General features: G+C 47.0%; 1 protein-coding gene across 1 annotated transcript in view; it reads right to left on the bottom strand.

Annotated features, from left to right (window-relative positions):
* Positions 1-4,450: 4,450 nt before the first annotated feature.
* Positions 4,451-19,766, bottom strand: part of MAPK8IP3 (mitogen-activated protein kinase 8 interacting protein 3) — a 683,833-nt gene continuing 668,517 nt past the window's right edge. Inside the window, exon 30 of the mRNA XM_078662972.1 lies at positions 4,451-5,946. Within this exon, the coding sequence (XP_078519098.1) occupies positions 5,822-5,946 (125 nt within the window). The 3' untranslated portion in view covers positions 4,451-5,821. The remainder of the gene's footprint in view (positions 5,947-19,766) is intronic.

Genomic DNA, 19,766 nt, shown 5'->3' with positions numbered 1-19,766 from the left:
TTGTAACACACCAAAACACAGGTACACTTAAACATGGTTCATGGGACTGAGGAAATAAGCTTTTAGAAGTAGGGGGAGATAATTATTTTCTCCAACTTCACACCTGTGTTTGGCTGCTTATGTTGCCTTTTATTGCTTTATACATACCTATATGTGCTTGGATAAAGGCAAACCTGTTACTGTCACAAACGATTGCTTATTAGGTTTTCTTTGTGTTTCAACATGAATAAATTTGTCTTGCACCACCATGTTCATAAATAGTTCTATAAGCTTTGTTTTATGGTATTTTCGGAATTAGGTTTTAAAAACATTATTGTGTTTGCAGAATTGCAGCTATCAATCTTTTTTACTAACAAAAACTTCTGTTTCTAAACTGCCAAAATTAAGATATGCCACTGGGTAAGGACTGTGCTTAATTTGCAATATAAGTGCCAGGGCCCTGACCAGCAGGCCACTGCAGCTTGCACCACCCATTGCCCTGCCATCGCTGTCAATGATGCTGCCAAAACAACTACTAACCACCTCTGACGCCTGCAGTGCGACCGTTCAGATTATTCCATGTCTCAAAAGCTAAAGGAATGGCTGGGGAGGCAGGAATTCGTATTTTTCAATGTATATTGTATTAATAAATTACCGTTCTTCTGCCCATCTCTAAATTAAATGAGCAGGGCACCATGTGGCAGAGTGTCATAAGTGTGGTGATGACAATTAAGGGCCAGTGCCGAGCACCGGAAATCAATTAGTGCGGGCGCCGAGCATTGGAAACCACAGGCTCAAATTAAGCACTGGGACCTGGATGGCTAGAACATAATACAGATGTCACCAAGTTAGTTATAGATTTGTTTTGTGAACTTTAGTTTTTTTTTGTTTGCTCTGACCATTGGCATCTGAAAGCATGGTGTACTCTGCAGGGCTTTGAAGCTAAAGTAGCTATGAAAAATATCCTGCTCATTTTATACTGGATTCTTTTTTAAAGGAAGGACCTAAAATACCATTGAAAGAGGCTTACCTTATCACGCAACTTTAGATGAGCATACTGATAAACTAAACTGCTCAGAAGTAGAGTTTTCCAAGATGACATCTTACCTTTCGATGTCACTCCATTGCAGCATTTTGATTGCGCATGTGTAGGCCTCTACAGCACAGACATGCTAATCACTATGCTAGCCCACTTTCCCCAATTAAGAAAGCGTATAGCTAAAGATTTCCAGTGTTTTGAAACAAAAGTCTTAAGAGGATATAATAACAGTAGCTTGAGGTGAAAGTGGCACTTTTAATTAATGTTGTTTTAGAGAGTTTTTAATGTTTTTTTGATTATTGTTTTGTAAAACTATAATCATTTTGTAAATATTTTTCATTTTTGTAAAATATATTTTTCATTTGTGTTAATTAAGAAAACATAATTTTCCTAGCTGTGTGGATCAAAAGTGGGTATTTGTTGATGGCAGAATAGTTTTAGTGTGGTTCCTGTTCGCAAGAGCTGCTCAGTACTGTGACCGCTCTCTCCCATATGAGCCTCTGAACTTTATGGCTGTGCTTGGGGGTCCCACTGAGAGTACAGGAGTAAAGTGACAAAGGATGGCTAGTTTCATAGTAATTTTTTTTTTCATTTTCAAAGAACTTTAAATAAAAAATAATGTATATACATGAAGGTATTTCTAGGAAGATAAATCCACCTTTTATCCTGATAGTCTTGTACTCTCTATAAGACCCCAGGGCTCCTAGATGTGACTTAACAAATATTATTCCAGACTGCAGTTTAGTGGTGACAGCAAGTATCGGATACACAGGAAGAGGCATAGAATAACTAAGGAGCTCTGATCGTAGTGGACGTCTCGGCATACATAATGGCAGATACTTGGAGGTGCTTCGGTCACCATCTAAGGTGATTGATGTTTGGAAATGACAAATAAAACTACCAGAACATCAAGGACATTTTCTTTTGCCAAATTACATTAGTCCTCCAGATTTATGTACTTGCATACTTCACATGTGAGATTCTACCCTTCCCGCTTTATCAAAAGGCACTACATTAAACAGACCCTAGTGGCTCCGAGAAAGTTCCCAGGATGTCCACCATCTTACCTCTATTACTAATTGTTGAGTAGCCAACAATATCACAACAGTTTGCTTCCCTTATTGTTGTTTCATATTGTTGGGTGAACTGATTAGGTGATTCGTTTGTGGTGTGAGTGATTTTTTAATGGATGAGCAGGAATCGTAACCAGTACCTTGAAAACAGAATTATTTGGATTGATAAAGGGACCACGGTAGTACAATCTTGTAGAGCCTTAGGACATAACATTCTTTAAAAAAGCTTACAGTATCTTTACAGTAGCGTACAGGAAGCAGCCTTGCAAATATTCATTGCAAAAAGTGCATAGGGCTGTTCTCGCGCCTAGAATTTAGTTTGTGGTGTGCCTTTTCTCATGAAAAGGGTTTTAGATGATATGAACTCTAATTCTATGTAAACAATTAGGGAAAATAAATTCCAGCTACACGTGGTCCCTGGGTGATAACAGACAAAACGGGCGGACTAAAACCTATTTTATACTGAATTATCGATTTATGTCTCAGCTTGCCTCAAATGGTGTTAGTGGTGCTACTGGTTTTGAAACTTAAACTTCCGATTCTTTATAGATTGGATCCCACCAAGCCTGAGTTTCCTTTCTAAGTATTTAGTAACACCTACCCCATATATCATATATTTTCAATCTATTTTGCAACTTTATTAGACTCTTTATTGTACAGCTTGTCCAATTTAAACTGTATCTTAGGGAACCATATGCTCCTATGTAAAGCGCTCTGGTACCCTTGTGGGTATGATTCTCGCTGTACAGCATTTAAGAACTAAATAGGAAGTAAGGAAGGTCTTAAATCTTTATTGCCAGCAAAATAATTTTCTTTATTCAAATTGACAAAACTTCTTTAAAAGAACGTCCCTGATCAACCATCCAAAGCATTTAGCTTCTGTGCCGAACTTCCTCAGGGCTGAAAAGGTGATATTTATATACACTTTAAAAACATATATATATATATATATATATATATATATATACAATAGTTGCAATTAAAAAACGAGGTTAAACCATCTTTAGTTATTTAAATTGTTACATATCATAGCATAGTCATATAACTTCTTTCCTAAAAACTGTTGTAGTTTTATACAGATTGCTGCAGATACCTCTATTTTGTTGGCAGAGGTATTCAGAACCCACTATTCTTATAGTGTACTTGTCCAGATATTACCCAGGTATTTGTCCATGTAAAAAGTATGCTTTCGAAAGTAGTCAGATGCAAACAAAAACATTGCCTCAATCAGTTGCTTTCAAAATCATTAATTTGTAGTGTCATTGGATTCGCACCCTGGTCAACAACTACCCTCAATATCCAATTACAAAAAAATTATTCTAGACTGCAGAGATCTAAATAAAACTCATGTGTGTAAGCATAACCATTTTGTTGTCTTTCATTGACGACCCACAAGTTATGCATGGTTGTTTCACCCACTCAGCAAAAGGCGTTCTAATCTTCTAAATGTATCTAGTCATTGTGGATATGTGCAACTTCTAATTTTGCCATAGTAAGGCTTGTGCATGTACGTATGTTTGATTTCACAATGTTGATTTGTTTCATATTCCCCAATTAATATAGTATTGACCCAACTAGATTACTGAGTACTGAACTAAGAAATGATGTGGAATATACTATGTTTAATTGAAAATCTTTTCTGAGACCACTGAATACATCTGTTTCCATCCCTTTGTCCTCTTTCTTAATCATTGCATCATACAGAGACTATATGAATACTGGCATATAATTGATGGTATACATTGGCCAGTCATTGCAATATTGAATCACGGACTCCAAATTAATGATTCTGAAAGCAATTGATTGAGGTACTGTTTCTTTGTTTGCATCTCGCTACGCTCAAAAGCATACCCTTCACATAGGTAATTATCTGGGTAAAATCAGGGCATGTACACTTTAAGAATAGTGGGTTCTGAAGACCTCTGCCAATATGATATAAGTATCTGCCGCAATCTGTATTAAACTATAACAACTAATAGTTTGTAGGTAAGATGTAATGTGCCTATTGTGATAAGTAATAATTTTTGGAACAAAATTTGGATCAATCGGTTTATTTTTTTTAATGAAGCTAATGTATATATTTATCTTTAAAGTATGTGTATTGTCCTTTCAGCCCTGATAAAGCTCCGCACAGAAACGAAACATGTTGACAGACTGAAATGTTATTTTAGAGAAATGTTATCAATCTGAATAAAGAAAATTGCTTCGCTAAAAATGAAGATTTATGAAGTCCTTGAAGCTGTAATGCCATAGAATGAATCTTCTCTAAATAGAATGGACTATTTGTTATGACGATATGATTTTGTCTTTAACAAAGAGTTTCCTACGTGTTTGTACAGGGTGCTTGATTTTTTTTTTGTTTTGGCAGTTAAGAACCCTTGAGGGTCAAGCATTGACAGCCAGTACTTCTCCCTTGGAATAGAGATTTGTTTTTTCCTGCTATAGCTACTGTTCTTAGGCGATTAAAATAATACATTTCGGCATGAATGGATGCAGTTAATTGCTGCACCATTCCCTCTCAAAGGTCTGCTTCTCTGTGCTTCTTATTGTGTACAGAATGTGGATACGCTAACCTCCACCGACTGGCAACCAATGTCTTACAGTCATGGCCCGAAGATTTGTTGTTTAATAAATATCATCCCTTTTTTAGGAGGTGTTTTTTCTGCTTGTCTAATTCACTTTGATAGGAGACAGTGGGATGAAACTGCAGTTATTATTCCCATTTTTGGTGCATAGAGCACCACTATAGGAAACAACTATATTGCCCCACTTCACTTGAGACTAGGTGTCTCCTTCTCAGAGAATGGGCACAAATCACAATATAAACATCCTGCAGAAATCGATGACAGCATCCAGTATTCTGAAATAACCCTAACTGAGCTCTGAGTATCGGGTTACCTAGAGAGAGATTAAGTGGCATTCAAATAGGGAGCAGCAACAGGGTTTGTGTATAAGCTGATGTTTCACACTATTCAAATCAATACCATCGGAACTACAACCCCACAGCGGGCTATCTCTCTCGCCGCCAGACTACCAGCAAATCATAGAGAATGTTTAAGCTGTATTGCACCGCTCTGCAGCTCTCAAGATGTTAGACAGTTGCTTTCTCAACAGGCCACATTTGTACAGCTCCACCAAACTGAATAACTTTCAAAGGTTAGTCCAACCATCTGTCTGGTCACACTCCTGCCCCCTGACCACCATATAAAGAGTCTTGCATTCTTTCACTTCCTAGTAGAAATCTTGAAAGGGTGTTGAAGTCTATCCTTCTTACTGCAGCAATCTGTCTTTGTAGCCCTGGTATCACAACGCCAGTGGACAGAGTGGATGAATGAGCAATGAACCCTCGTCTCAGTCTCTGAGATGTGCCCACAGCTCTTCAGGGGAAAGAATGCTGTTAAATCATTCTGTGGGCACCATCCTCAAGGGCTTTTGGATGAAACCCTAGTGCTCAGCCAAGAGGCCCCTTTCTGTAGCATCACCAAATGAAGCGCATAGTGAATTGAAAGTCCATGTCTGGGTGCCAGCATCAGGATTGAGGGCTATGCAAAAGCCCAAGATGAAAGCTGTAAGGTCACAGGAGATCAGTCTGATGCAGGAGTTGGTGCGCGTTCTTTACCCTACCAGGCGTGGATTTCCTTTTGTAGGATTAATGCAGGAGGTCAGATAAGTAGGTCTTGGCATTCTGGAGATTTGGGTTGAGGAAGTTCCACTGAAGAGGAGTAGACTCTTACTCTGGGATGTAGGAGACCTGCCAGACGATGATATGACTCCGCTCAGCCTTGGACAGAACAGGCTTGACTTGAGTGGCTGCATCTCCTGCACTTTCTTCTGTCTCATCGTCTTCTCCATCACCTGCAGAGAGATGGTGAAAGGTTCAGAAGTTCTTGATGTTAGTTACTTTACACAACTTTGCTGAAGAATTATTGAAAAGAGACTCAAAGAAAAAGTCAAACAATACAGTTGCAGAAATATTGTAGTTCACAACCAAGATGAAGGAAAAAAAGAACGTAACAGTGGTGATGCTATCACCATACCTGATTGAGATGAATAAAAGGAGAACATGTTACCTGTAGCAATGTGTCTGCTTTAGGAAGTTTTCTCAGCACATTCTCCCTCAGGCGTAAATCTGGGATATTGCAATGTGCATCAGACACTCTATATCACCACTTCTGTAAAAACTCCCCATTAACTTCAACTGTCAGTGCCCAGTTGTAGGAAGCTGGCTCTGGTTATACTATACTAAAGTAAGGTATAGTGTGCACAGAGTCCAGTGGATCCCCAGAAATATAGCATCGGCTTAAGTAAATTATGCCTGTACTCTCTCTTGTATAAGTGTGGTTGAGCAGTCAGGGTTATCAGAGGGTAGTGTTAAGCATTTGGTGTACACACTCAGGCAAAAAAATGTGTCACACACTCAAAGACTGAATCCAGACCAACTGTGTTGTATGAAACGTTATTTTGTTGTTTTATCTCTAGAAGCAAGATTTACTTAGTAGCATGTAAGGTTAAACTTTTCATACAATGTTACTTCTTCAACTAAAGTGAACACTGGTTTTGCAGGAGCATTGAGTTTACTTTTGCCAGTTGAGAAGATGATTTGCAGACTGTTCAAAAACAATTGAAATTACTTTTAGATTACTTTTGGATTACTTCGTGATTACTTTTCCAGTAAGGCATGAAACACACTCCTAACAAAGTTTAAGCAACACAGAAAATTGATAAACAGGTTAACTCTTGCAAAGGCACCAAGTTACTTTTGTTTCAGTACAAGACAGTTCAGTTTTTCAGAGAAAACCCACCATTCAGTCCTATGGAGAAAAACGAAGGGTTAAGCTTACAGGTAAGTAAACCGTTTTAGGATTTAAGTTTTGGGAGCTGAACCAAGGTTCAAAGTGACACTCAAGGGGCATTTCCAGTGGCACTAGGGCGGCCAGGTGAAGAGTGCCAATATTAGCCAATTGGGCTAGGGGGCACCTTGGTTGGGGATTGATCTCAGTCAGGCCACTAGGTCTCTGGAGCCAAGCTCCTACGGTTAAGGTAAGGGCAAAAGGGTTCCCAGATTGGCACCAAGTCCAAACCACCGACGGCACAGGGGCAGCCGGGTGCAGGGTGCTCAAGAGGTGTCGGGAGCCCATTGCTTCTCTATGGAGGATGTTGGGTGCAGAAAAACACTGCAGGCTGGAGCCAGAAGACTGGACGAAGGGAACCAAGGACTGAAGGATGAAACTGAAGAGTTGCTGGACACCGTCAGTCGGGCACCTCAGGACTCTTGCCACCGGTGCAGGGGTGTCCATTTTTGTCCGATTTTTCTCACTGGTTCCGGTCACAATGGGGGGGACCCTTCAGGATGAGGTTGCAGGCATTGCGAAGGTCAGTGGAGGTCGTACAATGCTAGGTCACAGGTCAAAAGTGCCACAGGGACCTTGGGTGTTGGGAAACTCAGGCCATGGGCATTCGTTGCAGAGTGGTGGGGACTTGCAGACCCGCTGGATCTGGAGTCCTGGCTTGGGTTGGTGTTGGACAAATCCAGTGAGCACGAAAGATCCAAGTTCTTTGGGAAGGCAAGACAGGTCTCTGGGGTTCTTGGAGGCTGCTGGCTGCAGGACATGCTGGGTTCAGCTTGTAGGGGTCCGGAGCAGGAGACAGGCCGGTTGGGCTGGGACCAAAGCAGTTGTCGTCGTCCTCCTCTTCTCCAGCATGGCTCTTTGGTCCCTCCACTTGTCACGTCAAATCTGAAGAAGCAAGGTTCAGGAGTGCCCCATAATACTAGATTTAGGGGTGTGCAGGATGGGACCAATGGGTTCCTTCCCTGCAGTATCTACCCCCTAGTATGCCACCCTGCAGTGGGAGGGGGGGCACAAGCTTCTTCCTGATAGGAGGCCCCCCAATCTACAAGATGGCGGGGACTGAAATGTAGGCTGTACCTCGCCTACCTACCCTAAGGGGTGGGGTTGGCAAAGGTGAGCACATCTCCTTTCCTACCTACATTTTCCCATGGTTCTCATGACAAAAATGGGGGCCAGAACCGGTGGGAGCCAGTTGCTGATAGCAGCAAAGGGCTGGGGTTAGCTAATAAAGGGGGCAGGCCTGTGAAGCTCCCTCTCGGGGAACCTGCCCATCCTGGGAGGAGGCATTACACCTCTGCCCAGGATCTGGTTTGTTTCCAGACCCAGAGAACGGGGGCTCTCAACCCAGGAATATAGCAGGTTACATCACAGTACCATTACAACGCAAGTCATTACATTGACTTGCTCTAGGGGGCACGCAGGACTTAGGAATAGTATAATATATATATAGTATTCCAACTCCAGGGTGTGCAACAGTAGGCAAGGTGTTGGAATAGTAAATTATACTATGCCTTAGTTTAGAGCACCCCCTAGAGCAAGTCATAGTAACGACTTGCGTTGTAACGCATGCAATGTGATGGCTTTTTCCCTCTACCCAGGGGTCCAGAAACCTGTCTGGTGGTGGCAGAGGGCTGGGCGCCAGTCAAAAACCACACTGGAGTTGTTCGTTTTTCAGGGGGCATCTGGCCTCTGTGTGTATTTTTCATTAAATCCAGCACTGGCATCAGTGTGGGTTTAATGTGCTGCGAAGTTTGATACCAAACTTCAGCAAAGCCATCATGGAGCTGTGGAGTTCGTGCTGACAAACTGCCAGCTCTTCTACTCGAAATTGCTTCACTGCACTTACAATGTTTGTGAATGGCACAGGCACTGAAGGGGCATATTGCTCATGCATCTGTGCCCTCACCTGTGGGATGGTGCACCCTGCCATTAGGGCTGTAAGGCCAGCTAGAAGGGTGACTTACTCATGTCAAAGTATTGGTGGGCATGGCACACAGGGAAACTGATAGTGCACAGTGTTACCAATTTTGGCGTAACCCCGCGCTCCTCCAGGTCTAGTACATATGACGCTATATTAGTTCTTGTAGTAAGACTATATTGAGAGCAAAACTATCAAAAATATTACACCATTATTTCGAAATGGTAAGTATAAATTGCTATTCTTAAATCTACATACCTAAATCAATCCCCATTACTTTAACCAAATAATTGTGGCAATCTGGCGGGTAGTCTTTCTTAGAAATCTTGCAATTACTATTATAGCTGGTTTTGCTTTTTTAGCCACAGTTTAAATCTGCAGACCCATCTTTGGTTAATGGCAGCGTGGTTTCAAACTGTTCCCACTGCCCTAAAGCAAAGCTGAGTGCGCAGCATGGCCTAGTTTAGCTTGCCTTCTTAAAGATCATATTTTTTTTCTTTTGTCATCTTCATTATTTTTGAAGCAGTATGCATTGACGGCTTTCAGATGTACTTTTAGCACATTTGTATGTCTCCTAGACTGATATAATCGATTGCCTAAACAAAAACTGAGCAGGACGGGGAGAGGCAGGGAAGCATCGGGGTGCAATGGACAAGCAGGTTGGATATTTTTTCATTTTCTGTCTTTAACCCAGCAAGGACTTGCTGTGGGCACTGTAAAAGGTTATTTGATGGCCCTTTCAGCATTTGCCGGACCAACCGTCCTTGTTCAGATCATCTGTTGTGAATGTATACGTTTCCTACCACGAGGTTGGTGATGCCACAGTGGGACCTTAACTTGATTTTGACATTCCTTGTATGTACGCCCTTCTATCCTATGCATAATTGCTTGTTAGAGCATCTGACCTTGAAGACTGTCTTCCTCTTTGAGATTGTGTCAGCTCGTCAAGTGAGTGAATTCTAGACACTGTTGGAATATCTGTTTTACAGTAAGTGTTTTTCAGGCAATTAGGTGCTGAGGACTGGGCTGAAATCTGCCGATTTTTTTAACCAAAAATTTATGAAAGAGGAGTGAGAGTGCTGTTAGGTGGCAGAGTGAGGGGCAAAGTCTCTACCGTTTGCACCCATAAGAGCTTCATACCAAGGATCATCAAGTGAAGGATCAGCTTTTTGTTGGGTTCTCCAGTGCAAAGAAAGTGAAGGATCTGTGGAAGCGGACCCTGTTGAGGTGGCTAATCCGCATATACTACACACTGGCCAAACAGCAGTTCTTGGAATGTCTGGGGAACAGTACCATCAGGTACAAAGTTTCTACCACTGCTTTGTTGCAAGGTATGCCTGCCCCTGCTATCTGCCAGGTTATGACATGGGTGTTGGTCCGTACGTTCATAAAGCACTCCTGATTAAGAGGCAGGTCCATCAGGAAGAACACTGCCCCTGCTCGGTCATTCATAACTTTCTGGTCTGAGCCCGCTCTACAGACTCTCCATGTTGCGGAGGCACAGGTTTGATATCAATTCTAAAGTTAGGAATCATGGTTAGCAGTATCTATCAGCAGAAAAAGTTACTTACTTTCGGTAATGCTCTTTCAAGTGGATAGCTAACTGAGTGCTTTGTGGACATATCAGTGTTCTATATGAGAGTGTTTGGGCTGCCGTAGTCTTTCAGCATATTTTAGCAAACTGATTGATGCTTTTGAGACAGTCTTGCGTAGTTTACCCAGAGTGCGGCAATTCGCTATGCCTGCACTCATACATGTATTTATAATAACAAGAGCAAGCCATACATCCTTGTGAACTGGGTAAGTACTTTCGTACACAACAGTGTTCACAAGGAACTCATTTTTATCACCAATATACACATACGCAATTAAATAATTGCGTACGATAACGATATAACAGACCCACTTAGTTGGCAATCCTCTCCTTAGTCCGCTGTGTACACGAGACAGACCGGAAGCAGCTTCCGGTCTGTCCCGTGTACACAGTGATTGCCGCAGCCGAGCGACCACGAGAAGCTGATGACTAAGAAGAGGATTGCCAACTAAGTGGGTCCGTTATAACGTTATCGTACGAAGAGGTGCCCTTTCCTCCATAGTGCCAGGCAGGACTATACACGGTCCGGATACTACCTTGCAGCATTTACTGCCTCATACTGATCCATGTCCCCAGATATCCAGTCCTGATGAGACCCGGTACCTAGAGATGGTCGAAACGCCGTTGACTACTAACAAAAGAGACAGCCTGGATCGTTTATCAAACAAATTTACTTTGCTTGTCCTTTTTCTTTTTCCTTTTGAAATTCACCAATAACCATGTCTAAATATGTCACTGAATGATCACTGTAATAGGGTTATGGTCACTACACTTGGGGTCACAACATCACTTTAAATGTGAAAAAATACAAAAACAGAGGAACCTTTTTGATTGTGTAAATAAATATTTTCTTACTTATGTGCAAAATAAATGTACCTGCTTCGGCTGAAGCTGGGTATACTTTGATGAGAAGTCTCTACGAGCTTGTTTAGGATTATTATAGTTTGTTTGAGTAAAACTTGACCTATAGAAAGGTCCTTCATTGCATATCGTGTTTCAATTTTCTCAGTGCAATTATTTAATTGCTTAAGTGTATATTGGTGATAAAAATGAGTTCCTTGTGAACACTGTTGTGTACGAATGCACTCATACATGGCCATGGAGTTGAGTTGCCGTACCTCTCTCTATGTGAGGTTGACAAGGCAATACAGTATTGGCCACTGGAATTGTGCAGCTATGGCATTTTTTGCATAATTATAGATTTGCTGCACTTGCAACATAATCCATTATCTGCTGCATACTATGCATATTTCAACCCAAAGAAATGTTTCTCGCCCACATGGTTAAATTACCAAGTTAAAAAATGATGAAATAATAAAGTAATACTATTCCAAAATGTGCCTCATTAGACCACATCATTTGCCTTTTCTCGCTCCATATTTAACTCAACCCTGTTGTATAATGTGGCCCTTTCCTGCCATATAATTCCAGTGACAATGAGAATAATGTAGCTCCAAAGTGAGCATTGGCAAAACCTATTGGCTTTGCTGATGCTTGTTAAACACATCTCTATATATATTGTCGAGGGGGCAGGGGGTCTGCCAATAAAATTTACATCTGGAAAAGAGACTTCTGAGTGCCGTCTATTTTTGTGAAATACAGCGAATTGTGGCGACCATATATATATATATGAAACAATCTCAGCTTTCTCTCGCCTGGAGCCCAGTCACGGATACCGACGACGCAGAAGAAGAGAGGAGACCCAAGTGCAGGTGAGCAGTAATTTATTCAATCGTGGAGAAGGCGCACCTCAGCATAACGTTTCGGCCTTCACAGAGGCCTTGGTCACATGACGCATGCAGGGGAAGAAGCAAAATTTAAAGTGCTAGTGCCAATCAATTTGTTACGACATTGGTTGAATATAGTCACATGAGGTTGTATCCAATGATAGAAATAGAAAACAGATTTAAACATAAATGCCTCACATCTCGGGATAATCCCCTTAGTATAAATGGGCAATGTGCAAAGAGCAATGTGCAAAATTCAAGGTGCTAATAATATCAACCAAAAAATTAATTAAAATGGTCAATAAATAACAATAAGTAATTGGTACAAATCATGATATTAAAATATTAAAATCAGAGTACATAAATAAAATCTATATACATTGATAGTTAATATATTTACACCAACCTTGAGTTACGCTATATACACTGGGTGAAATTATCGTTGGATGTACTGCATGATTGCTTAAATGCAATTCACAAACCCATGTAGTCGCAACCACCTTAAATCAACAACTATCTTGCACAAGCTAACAATCTGTCTATGTCATTGAGGTTATATGGGGAGGAGATAGTCTTTGCTTGTTTTCAATACATTATCGCAGCCTCCCCCACCTCTACATATAAAAAAATATACATAACCCATTAGATTATACACTAGCAAAAGTGATAAGAACAGTGATATGTGAAAAGATATTTTTTTCTTTTTTTTACCCATTTTCCTTTAAAACTTTGTTTTCCTCTCATTTATTGTGCAATTCAAAAGAGTAGATTCATCACTCCTGAATGCTATGTACACACATAGCCCAAGCCTGGGCTATGTTACAACATATGGTCAGTAGCAATGCTAGACATTTGCGGGACTTGGATTTTCTTGAAATACAGTTTTAACCAGCCCGGTTGACTATTTTTTTTTTTTTTAAACATATTTTTATTGCAGAGTTAGAAACCACAGGATGCAAACAATCAACCCGTGCCCCCGCGACACCCCACTGTCCAATAATAAATCCAAACTGTACACAGCCATTCAGCCCGCATCCCGGAGGCCGGGCGGCATGTTGATCCAAGCAATAGGAGAAAAGCACAGTGCAAGTCCCACAGGGACCATGGTCGAAAAGCCATCGTACGTATCTGCGTTTTACCCCCCCCCCCACAACAAAATCTCCGTCAGCCATCCCAAAACTAATGCAGTAACATCCCGCGCTTCGGGGATCCCCCTAAGCGCCCCCGCCCCAACTCGCCTGGCCGCTCCCCCAGCCCTCCCCCACTGCCCCAGCACGCAACCTCCCTAATAGAGCCTAGGCACCCAGGCTAGCCACCCCCTAATGGCTTCCGTCCCACCCCAAGTCCCATAAACCAGTCCCCCCCAAGGCCCCCCCCCCTGGCAACTGCTAGGAGTACCCCTCGCCCTGTCGAGTTGGATGGATCTACCACAGCGCGGAAATTAGCTCTTCTGTGTGCGCCCCGTGGTGTCCACCGGCTCAGTTCTCTCCATCCCCGTCATCCACCATAGAGTCACGCAAGGCCTGCACCACCTGCTCCCATGCACGCGCCGCGTCCAGAACCCTCTCATTCCCCAACTTAACAGCCTGTTTCATCCGGAGCACACTCTCGCAAGCAGACCACCGCAGCAATTCATTCCTCCACCTACGCAGCGAGGGCCCCCCCCTGGACTTCCAGTGCCACGATATCTCCCTCTGCGCCAGTATCAGACCCAGGTCAATAAATTTGCTCGTCACCTTGGTGCGTTTGGTGTGCGGGAACCAGAGCAACAGGCACGCCGCCATATCAAAGTCCACCTCCCTGGCAGACACTTCATTCAGGAGTTCCCCTACCTCTGCCCAGTAGGTCCCCAATTGCGGGCACCCCCAAAACAAATGATCCATGTCCGCACCCAAAGACGAACACCGTGGGCATCGGGCATCCGGCACCCGGAAGTACCGCTGTAATTTCTCCGGGGTTAAATAGGCCCTATGAAGCACATAGAAATGCACTTGTTGAAAGCGCGCATTTCTCGTGCCCTTCCACGTACGCCGCAGGATGTGTCCCCACGCCGTATCCGGTATGGGGCGGCCCACACTCTCCTCCCATTTAGACTTGAGCCCCAGGAGCGGCTCCAGACCCTCATGCAGCATCCTATTATGGAGGCACGTCACAGCCTTAACCGTACCAGCTGCCATCACCACATATTGGCACGCCATAGTCGTCGTTGGTTCTACGAGCCCCCCTTTCCAGTGCTTCTGTACGGCAGCCACCACTGCCGCGTGTAGGAGGAACCCCCCGTCAGGCAGCCCAAACTGGTCCCGGAGCACCTCAAACGGTGCCAACGCCCCATCTATGTACAGGTCGCCCACCACCTGCAATCCCATCTCTTCCCAAGCCAGCAACGGGGACCAATCACCCCCGTGCGGCAAGGCCGTCAGCATGCCGATCGGAATCTCCGGTGCATAAGGCCGCGAAGCCCTCGCTCTCCGAAGGCTCCTCTGCCAACACAAACGGAGCGTCCTTTCCTCCACGGTGAGGGCCCGCAACTCAAGCCTCTGCTGCATGATAATATAGGACAACACATGGCGTTGCATCCCCCGATCCCGGTCCTCCTCCGGACCCCTGAACACCCTAGCCACGTTCTGTGTTAGAACCTGCAGCTGTGCCGCTAGGTAATACAGCTCAAAGTCAGGCACAGCCATACCCCCTTCCATCTTCGGGCGGAGGAGCGTGGTCAGGGCCACTCTACGGCGGCCATGCCCCCACAGAAAGCCAATAATCATCGACCTCAGGTCTCTGAAGACCCCTTGGGGAATCCATATGGGCAGCGTCCGGAAATAATAGAGAAAGCGGGGGAGTGCCACCATCTTCAGAAGGGCAATCCTGCCTAGAACCGTCAGCGGGAGGGTCGACCAGAAAGACAAGCTGCCCCGCAGTGCCCGGACACAACGACCAATGTTGCCCTCCAATAGGTCTGCGGTAGCGTGGTAAATGCGAACACCCAGATAGGTAAAACAAGATGGTTCCCACACCACGTCCAAGTCTCCGTCAGGAGCAGGTGAACCCGCTCGCAGCGGGAACACACAAGTCTTCGCCCAATTGACCTTAAGGCCCGACAGCCGGCCGAACTCCGACAGCAGCTCCATAGCACCGGCCAACGCCCGGGAGGTGTCAGCCAGGTACAGGAGCAAGTCATCCGCATAAAGCGATATATAATGCCACTGCTCGCCCCTGGCTATCCCCAAGTACACGACACCCGACCTCGCATGGACCGCTAAAGGTTCCATTGCCAGAGCAAACAACAGGGGAGACAGAGAGCACCCCTGCCGCGTGCCCCTGCCCACCGGGTACGCCGCAGACACCAGGCCGCCCAAACGTACTCTCGCCGTCGCCGATGCATACAAGACCCTTGTCCACCTGCGGAACCCCTCGCCCATACCAAACCTCTCCAAAACTCCGTCCAGGAACGGCCATTCCAAACTATCAAAGGCCTTCTCGATGTCTACAGATAGGACCGCAGGGGCACCCTCCCCGTCCAAGATGGCGTCCATTATCCCCACCAGTCGGCGAACATTCAGCGCCGTGCTCCTCGTGGGTATGAACCCGGCCTGGTCCCTATGTACCAGGCCCGTCATATACGGGGCCAGCCTGGTGGCCAGTATCCGGCTCAGAATCTTATAATCCACCGTCAGCATGGACAGCGGGCGGTAAGACCGCACGTCCGCTGCGTCCCGGCCTGGCTTCAGGAGCGGCACAATCAAGGCCTCCCGCATGGATCCGGGCAGCGCCCCAGCCTCGAATGCTTCAGCATACACCGTCAGCAATCTGGGTGTCAAAATATCCGCATACAGCTGATAAAATTCAATCGGTAATCCGTCCACCCCGGGCGTTTTGTTGCGGGCCATATGCTTTATGGCCGCCCGTATTTCCGTGAGCGTTACCGGGCCGCCCAGTTCCTTCGAGTCCTCCTCAGCAAGGACCGGAAGCTGCCTCTCCCCCAAGTATTCCACAATGTCCTGGACCCCCACCTCCAGCTGACTCTGGTACAGTTCCTCATAGTACCCCCTAAAGCACTCCAATATCGCTGCCTGGTTGTACACCATCTCCCCCTGCGCAGTGCGAATGCCGAGGATCGGGGAGCCCCTAAGTTCCGGGTTGGCCAGTCTGGCCAAGAGGGTACCCACCTTGTCCCTTTCCGCATGCGCCCTGACGATATACTGCTTATAGTCATAGCATCGCAAACGTTCCGTCTCAGTGGCAACCACCTCCTTCGCTTCTAATAGCTGGGCTTGTAAGTCCGGTCTAGCCGGCCTGCGGCGCTCCAGGTCCCTCAACCTATCTTCCGCTGTCACGAGGTCATTCAACACAGCCGTGCGAGCATTCGAGAACCTGCCCAGACACACTCCCCTCGCCACCACTTTCATTGCATCCCATTCAATGGACCTACTCGTGGCCGTGCCCGCATTCATTCCGAAATAGCTATCAATGCCTTGCCGAACCACGTCTTGGAAGACAGGATCCTCAAGTGTCTCCGGCCGAAGCCGCCACGTTGGTATAACTGAGCGCTCCCTCTGCCACTGAATGTGCACCAATAGGGGATTATGATCTGAGATAGTCCTAGCTAAGTACTCCGCATGGGAGACCAACGGAGCTAGGGATCCACCACAGAGCACCGAGTCAATCCTGACATGCAGGTCATGAAGCGCAGAGTAAAAGGAGTAATCCCTGGTCTCCCTGTGCCGCTCCCTCCAGACATCCAGCAGCCGCCACCTATCCTGCCAGTCCTTCCTGTGCGCGGTCAGCCTGCGCACCGGGGAGTCCACCAGAGGGGGATGGGACCTATCCAGAGCCACATCAGTAATCGAGTTAAAGTCCCCCCCTAGCACTATCGGGCCCGCCAGGAAGGAGGCTAACGCCCCTGAGAGGCTATCAAGATATCGAGCTTGATCAGTGTTTGGCGCATACACACAGCAGAAAACCACATCCCGGCCATATAACCTCCCCTCCACCGCCACAAACCGGCCATCCGGATCCACTACTTGATTCAGCAATTGAAAGGGTATCCCCGCCCTCACCCAGATCAGCACCCCCCTGGCATACGCTGAGTAGGTGGTGCCAAACACCTGGCCCCGCCATCTTTTCTGCAAGGCAGTACATTCCTTCTCAGTGAGATGAGTCTCCTGAAGCATAGCAATCTGAACCCCCCTGCGTACAAGATATGCATGGACCTTATGACGCTTCACCATAGTTCGCAGCCCCCGGACATTCCACGTTAGGCATTTCAGATTAGGTAACGTCCCCATTCCAACTTCGTACAGTCCAAATCAAATAACGAATGTTCATAACCCCCCCAGTGCAGTTGCCCCCCCCCAAACACACCCAAAACAGAAAAACTTCCCAAACCCCGCTCCCCAGGACAGAGCACACGAACCCAATGTCCGCCCCCATCCAAACCTTGAAACAACTTCTCACACTCATAACCCTGTGGTCTCCACCACAGGCGGCCTTAAGGGCCCAAGGGGGGTGAGTCACCGCCGACCTCAGCGAGCGGAGCCCACGCCCCGCGCCTCCATCCCTCTTGAAGCACAGATCCCCCCCTCCCGGCGTCCCGGCCCCCTATCAACAGGATACCACCCCACCATGAAGTCCCGATCTAGCTCAATCCAACCCAATGTCAGCCGCAAAAGATACCATCCGAGGTCTGTGGGGTCACCTCCGGCCCCTTCGAACTGTCCGCTTCTGAAAGTTCCTCTCCCGACCTGCCGCCTTCTCCTCCCGAGTCAGTGTCCGCACGTTCACTGTTCTGTTGCGACCCTGTAATGGCCGCCGTCGCTGCGAGTGCATCCCTCTTTTCCGCCGCCATTTGGGCCTCCCGCCTCTCCCGTTGGCGCCTGTTGCGGGATCGGATGCGTTGCGATTGTCTCACCCGGGGCTGCTTGGGCTCATCTCGCCTGCTTTTATGCGATCTGTCCGTACCCGCCCTGTATAACTCCAGCCATTGCCAAACCTCGTCCGGAGTCTGAAAAAAGTGCGTAGACCCATCCAACATGATCCGCAACTTAGCTGGGTAGAGCAAGGAGTACTGAATGCTTTCCTCCCTGAGCTCCTTTTTCACTGCCAGGAACGACGCCCGGTTTTTCTGGACCATTTGGGTGTAGTCCGGGAAGATCGTAACCCTACTATTCTCCACGTCATAGGGGCCCGACATCCTGGCCCGCTGAATGAGAAGATCCCGGTCTTTGTAGTGGAGGAGTTTCACCACCATCGGGCGGGGGGGGCGACCAAGCCCCGGTGGGCGAGCAGGTACCCGGTGGGCCCTCTCTAGCGTAAAGAAAGGAGTGAGCCCCTCCGGCGCCACCACAGTGCGGAACCAGTTCTCCATATAGGCCACTGCATCCTCCCCCTCAATCCGTTCCGGAAGGCCGACGACCCGCACGTTGTTCCGCCTATTGCGGCCTTCTGCATCCTCCGCCCTCCGTTCCAACGCGTCCAACCGGGCCAACATATCAGTGATCTTATGTTCCGCGGCCACCACCGACGGTTTCAGGTCCAGCAATAGTTGGTCATGGTCCTTAACTTTGTCCGCTAGCTTCGCGTGATCTGCGCGCAGCAGCCCCAGGCCCACGGCCACTTGGGCGATGTCTTGGTGCAACATGTCCTTAGTCGAGGCGATCGCATCAAGTATGGCATCTAGTCGCTGGTTCAGCCGTTGGTCTCGATCGAGCTCCGAGGAGGGACTCTCGCCCAGCTGGGTGGAAGTTGCCGAGTCCCCCTCAGTGCATCCCGCGGCCATCGACCCACTCGTCGCCGCCATTCCAGGGTGCTGCGTCACAAGTCCAGGAGCTCGGTTACCGTCAGCGCCCGTGGGCAGCACCGGTCGCCGGCAGTGCAATGTCTCCACCGACACTCACAGGCACAAGAGCCACGGCCTGCGACGCCCACTCCACTCGGCCGCCCCCATGGGAGCCTGAGGGGAAGAGGAGAAGTCCCAAGACGGTATCCAGCTAGGGTCCCCAAGCTCCGGACGAGCCAAGGCAGCGCACCACGGCCTCAGATCACAGTCCCGCCGACCCTAGCGCCCCAGTCAGCGGCTTGCAGGATCTCTCGCCAGGGTCCCTCGCCAGTCGGCGACAACTCGGCTCAGGGCTGAAGTTCGGGGCCTTCCGACCTCCCCGCCGCCATTTTCTTCGCACCCTCGGCAACACCTCAGCCGCTGCTTCAGCACGGTCTCCTCGGGGGCGGCAGTCCCCCAGCAGTTCATCAAGTGCACCCAGCTGTCCCCTCACACTTCAGAGGGCAGGAGAGTCGTCTCCGGGCCGCCCGGGGTTCCGAAAACAGGAGAATTAGCGGGATCCTGCGCGGAGCTAGGAGCTCACGCCGCCATCCCGATCGGCGTCCAAGCCACGCCCCCCATCCAGCCCGGTTGACTAATCAGGACAAACATGCTGTATTACGTATCAGATCAACAAGATATGACCCCAGGAAGTGCCACAAGATAGCCATCTGGATTAAACAGGAGGAACCGAGAAAGTTAATATGTTTCAGAGACAGGTATAAAAATATTCCATGGAGTTTAACCCTCCCGGGGCTCTACTGTCCATTTC

Source organism: Lissotriton helveticus, chromosome 10 (genome assembly GCF_964261635.1).
Source record: "Lissotriton helveticus chromosome 10, aLisHel1.1, whole genome shotgun sequence".
Classification (NCBI taxonomy): Eukaryota; Metazoa; Chordata; class Amphibia; order Caudata; family Salamandridae; genus Lissotriton; species Lissotriton helveticus.
Note: the sequence above shows the minus strand (reverse complement) of the source record. Positions and strands in the feature narration are given on the sequence as shown.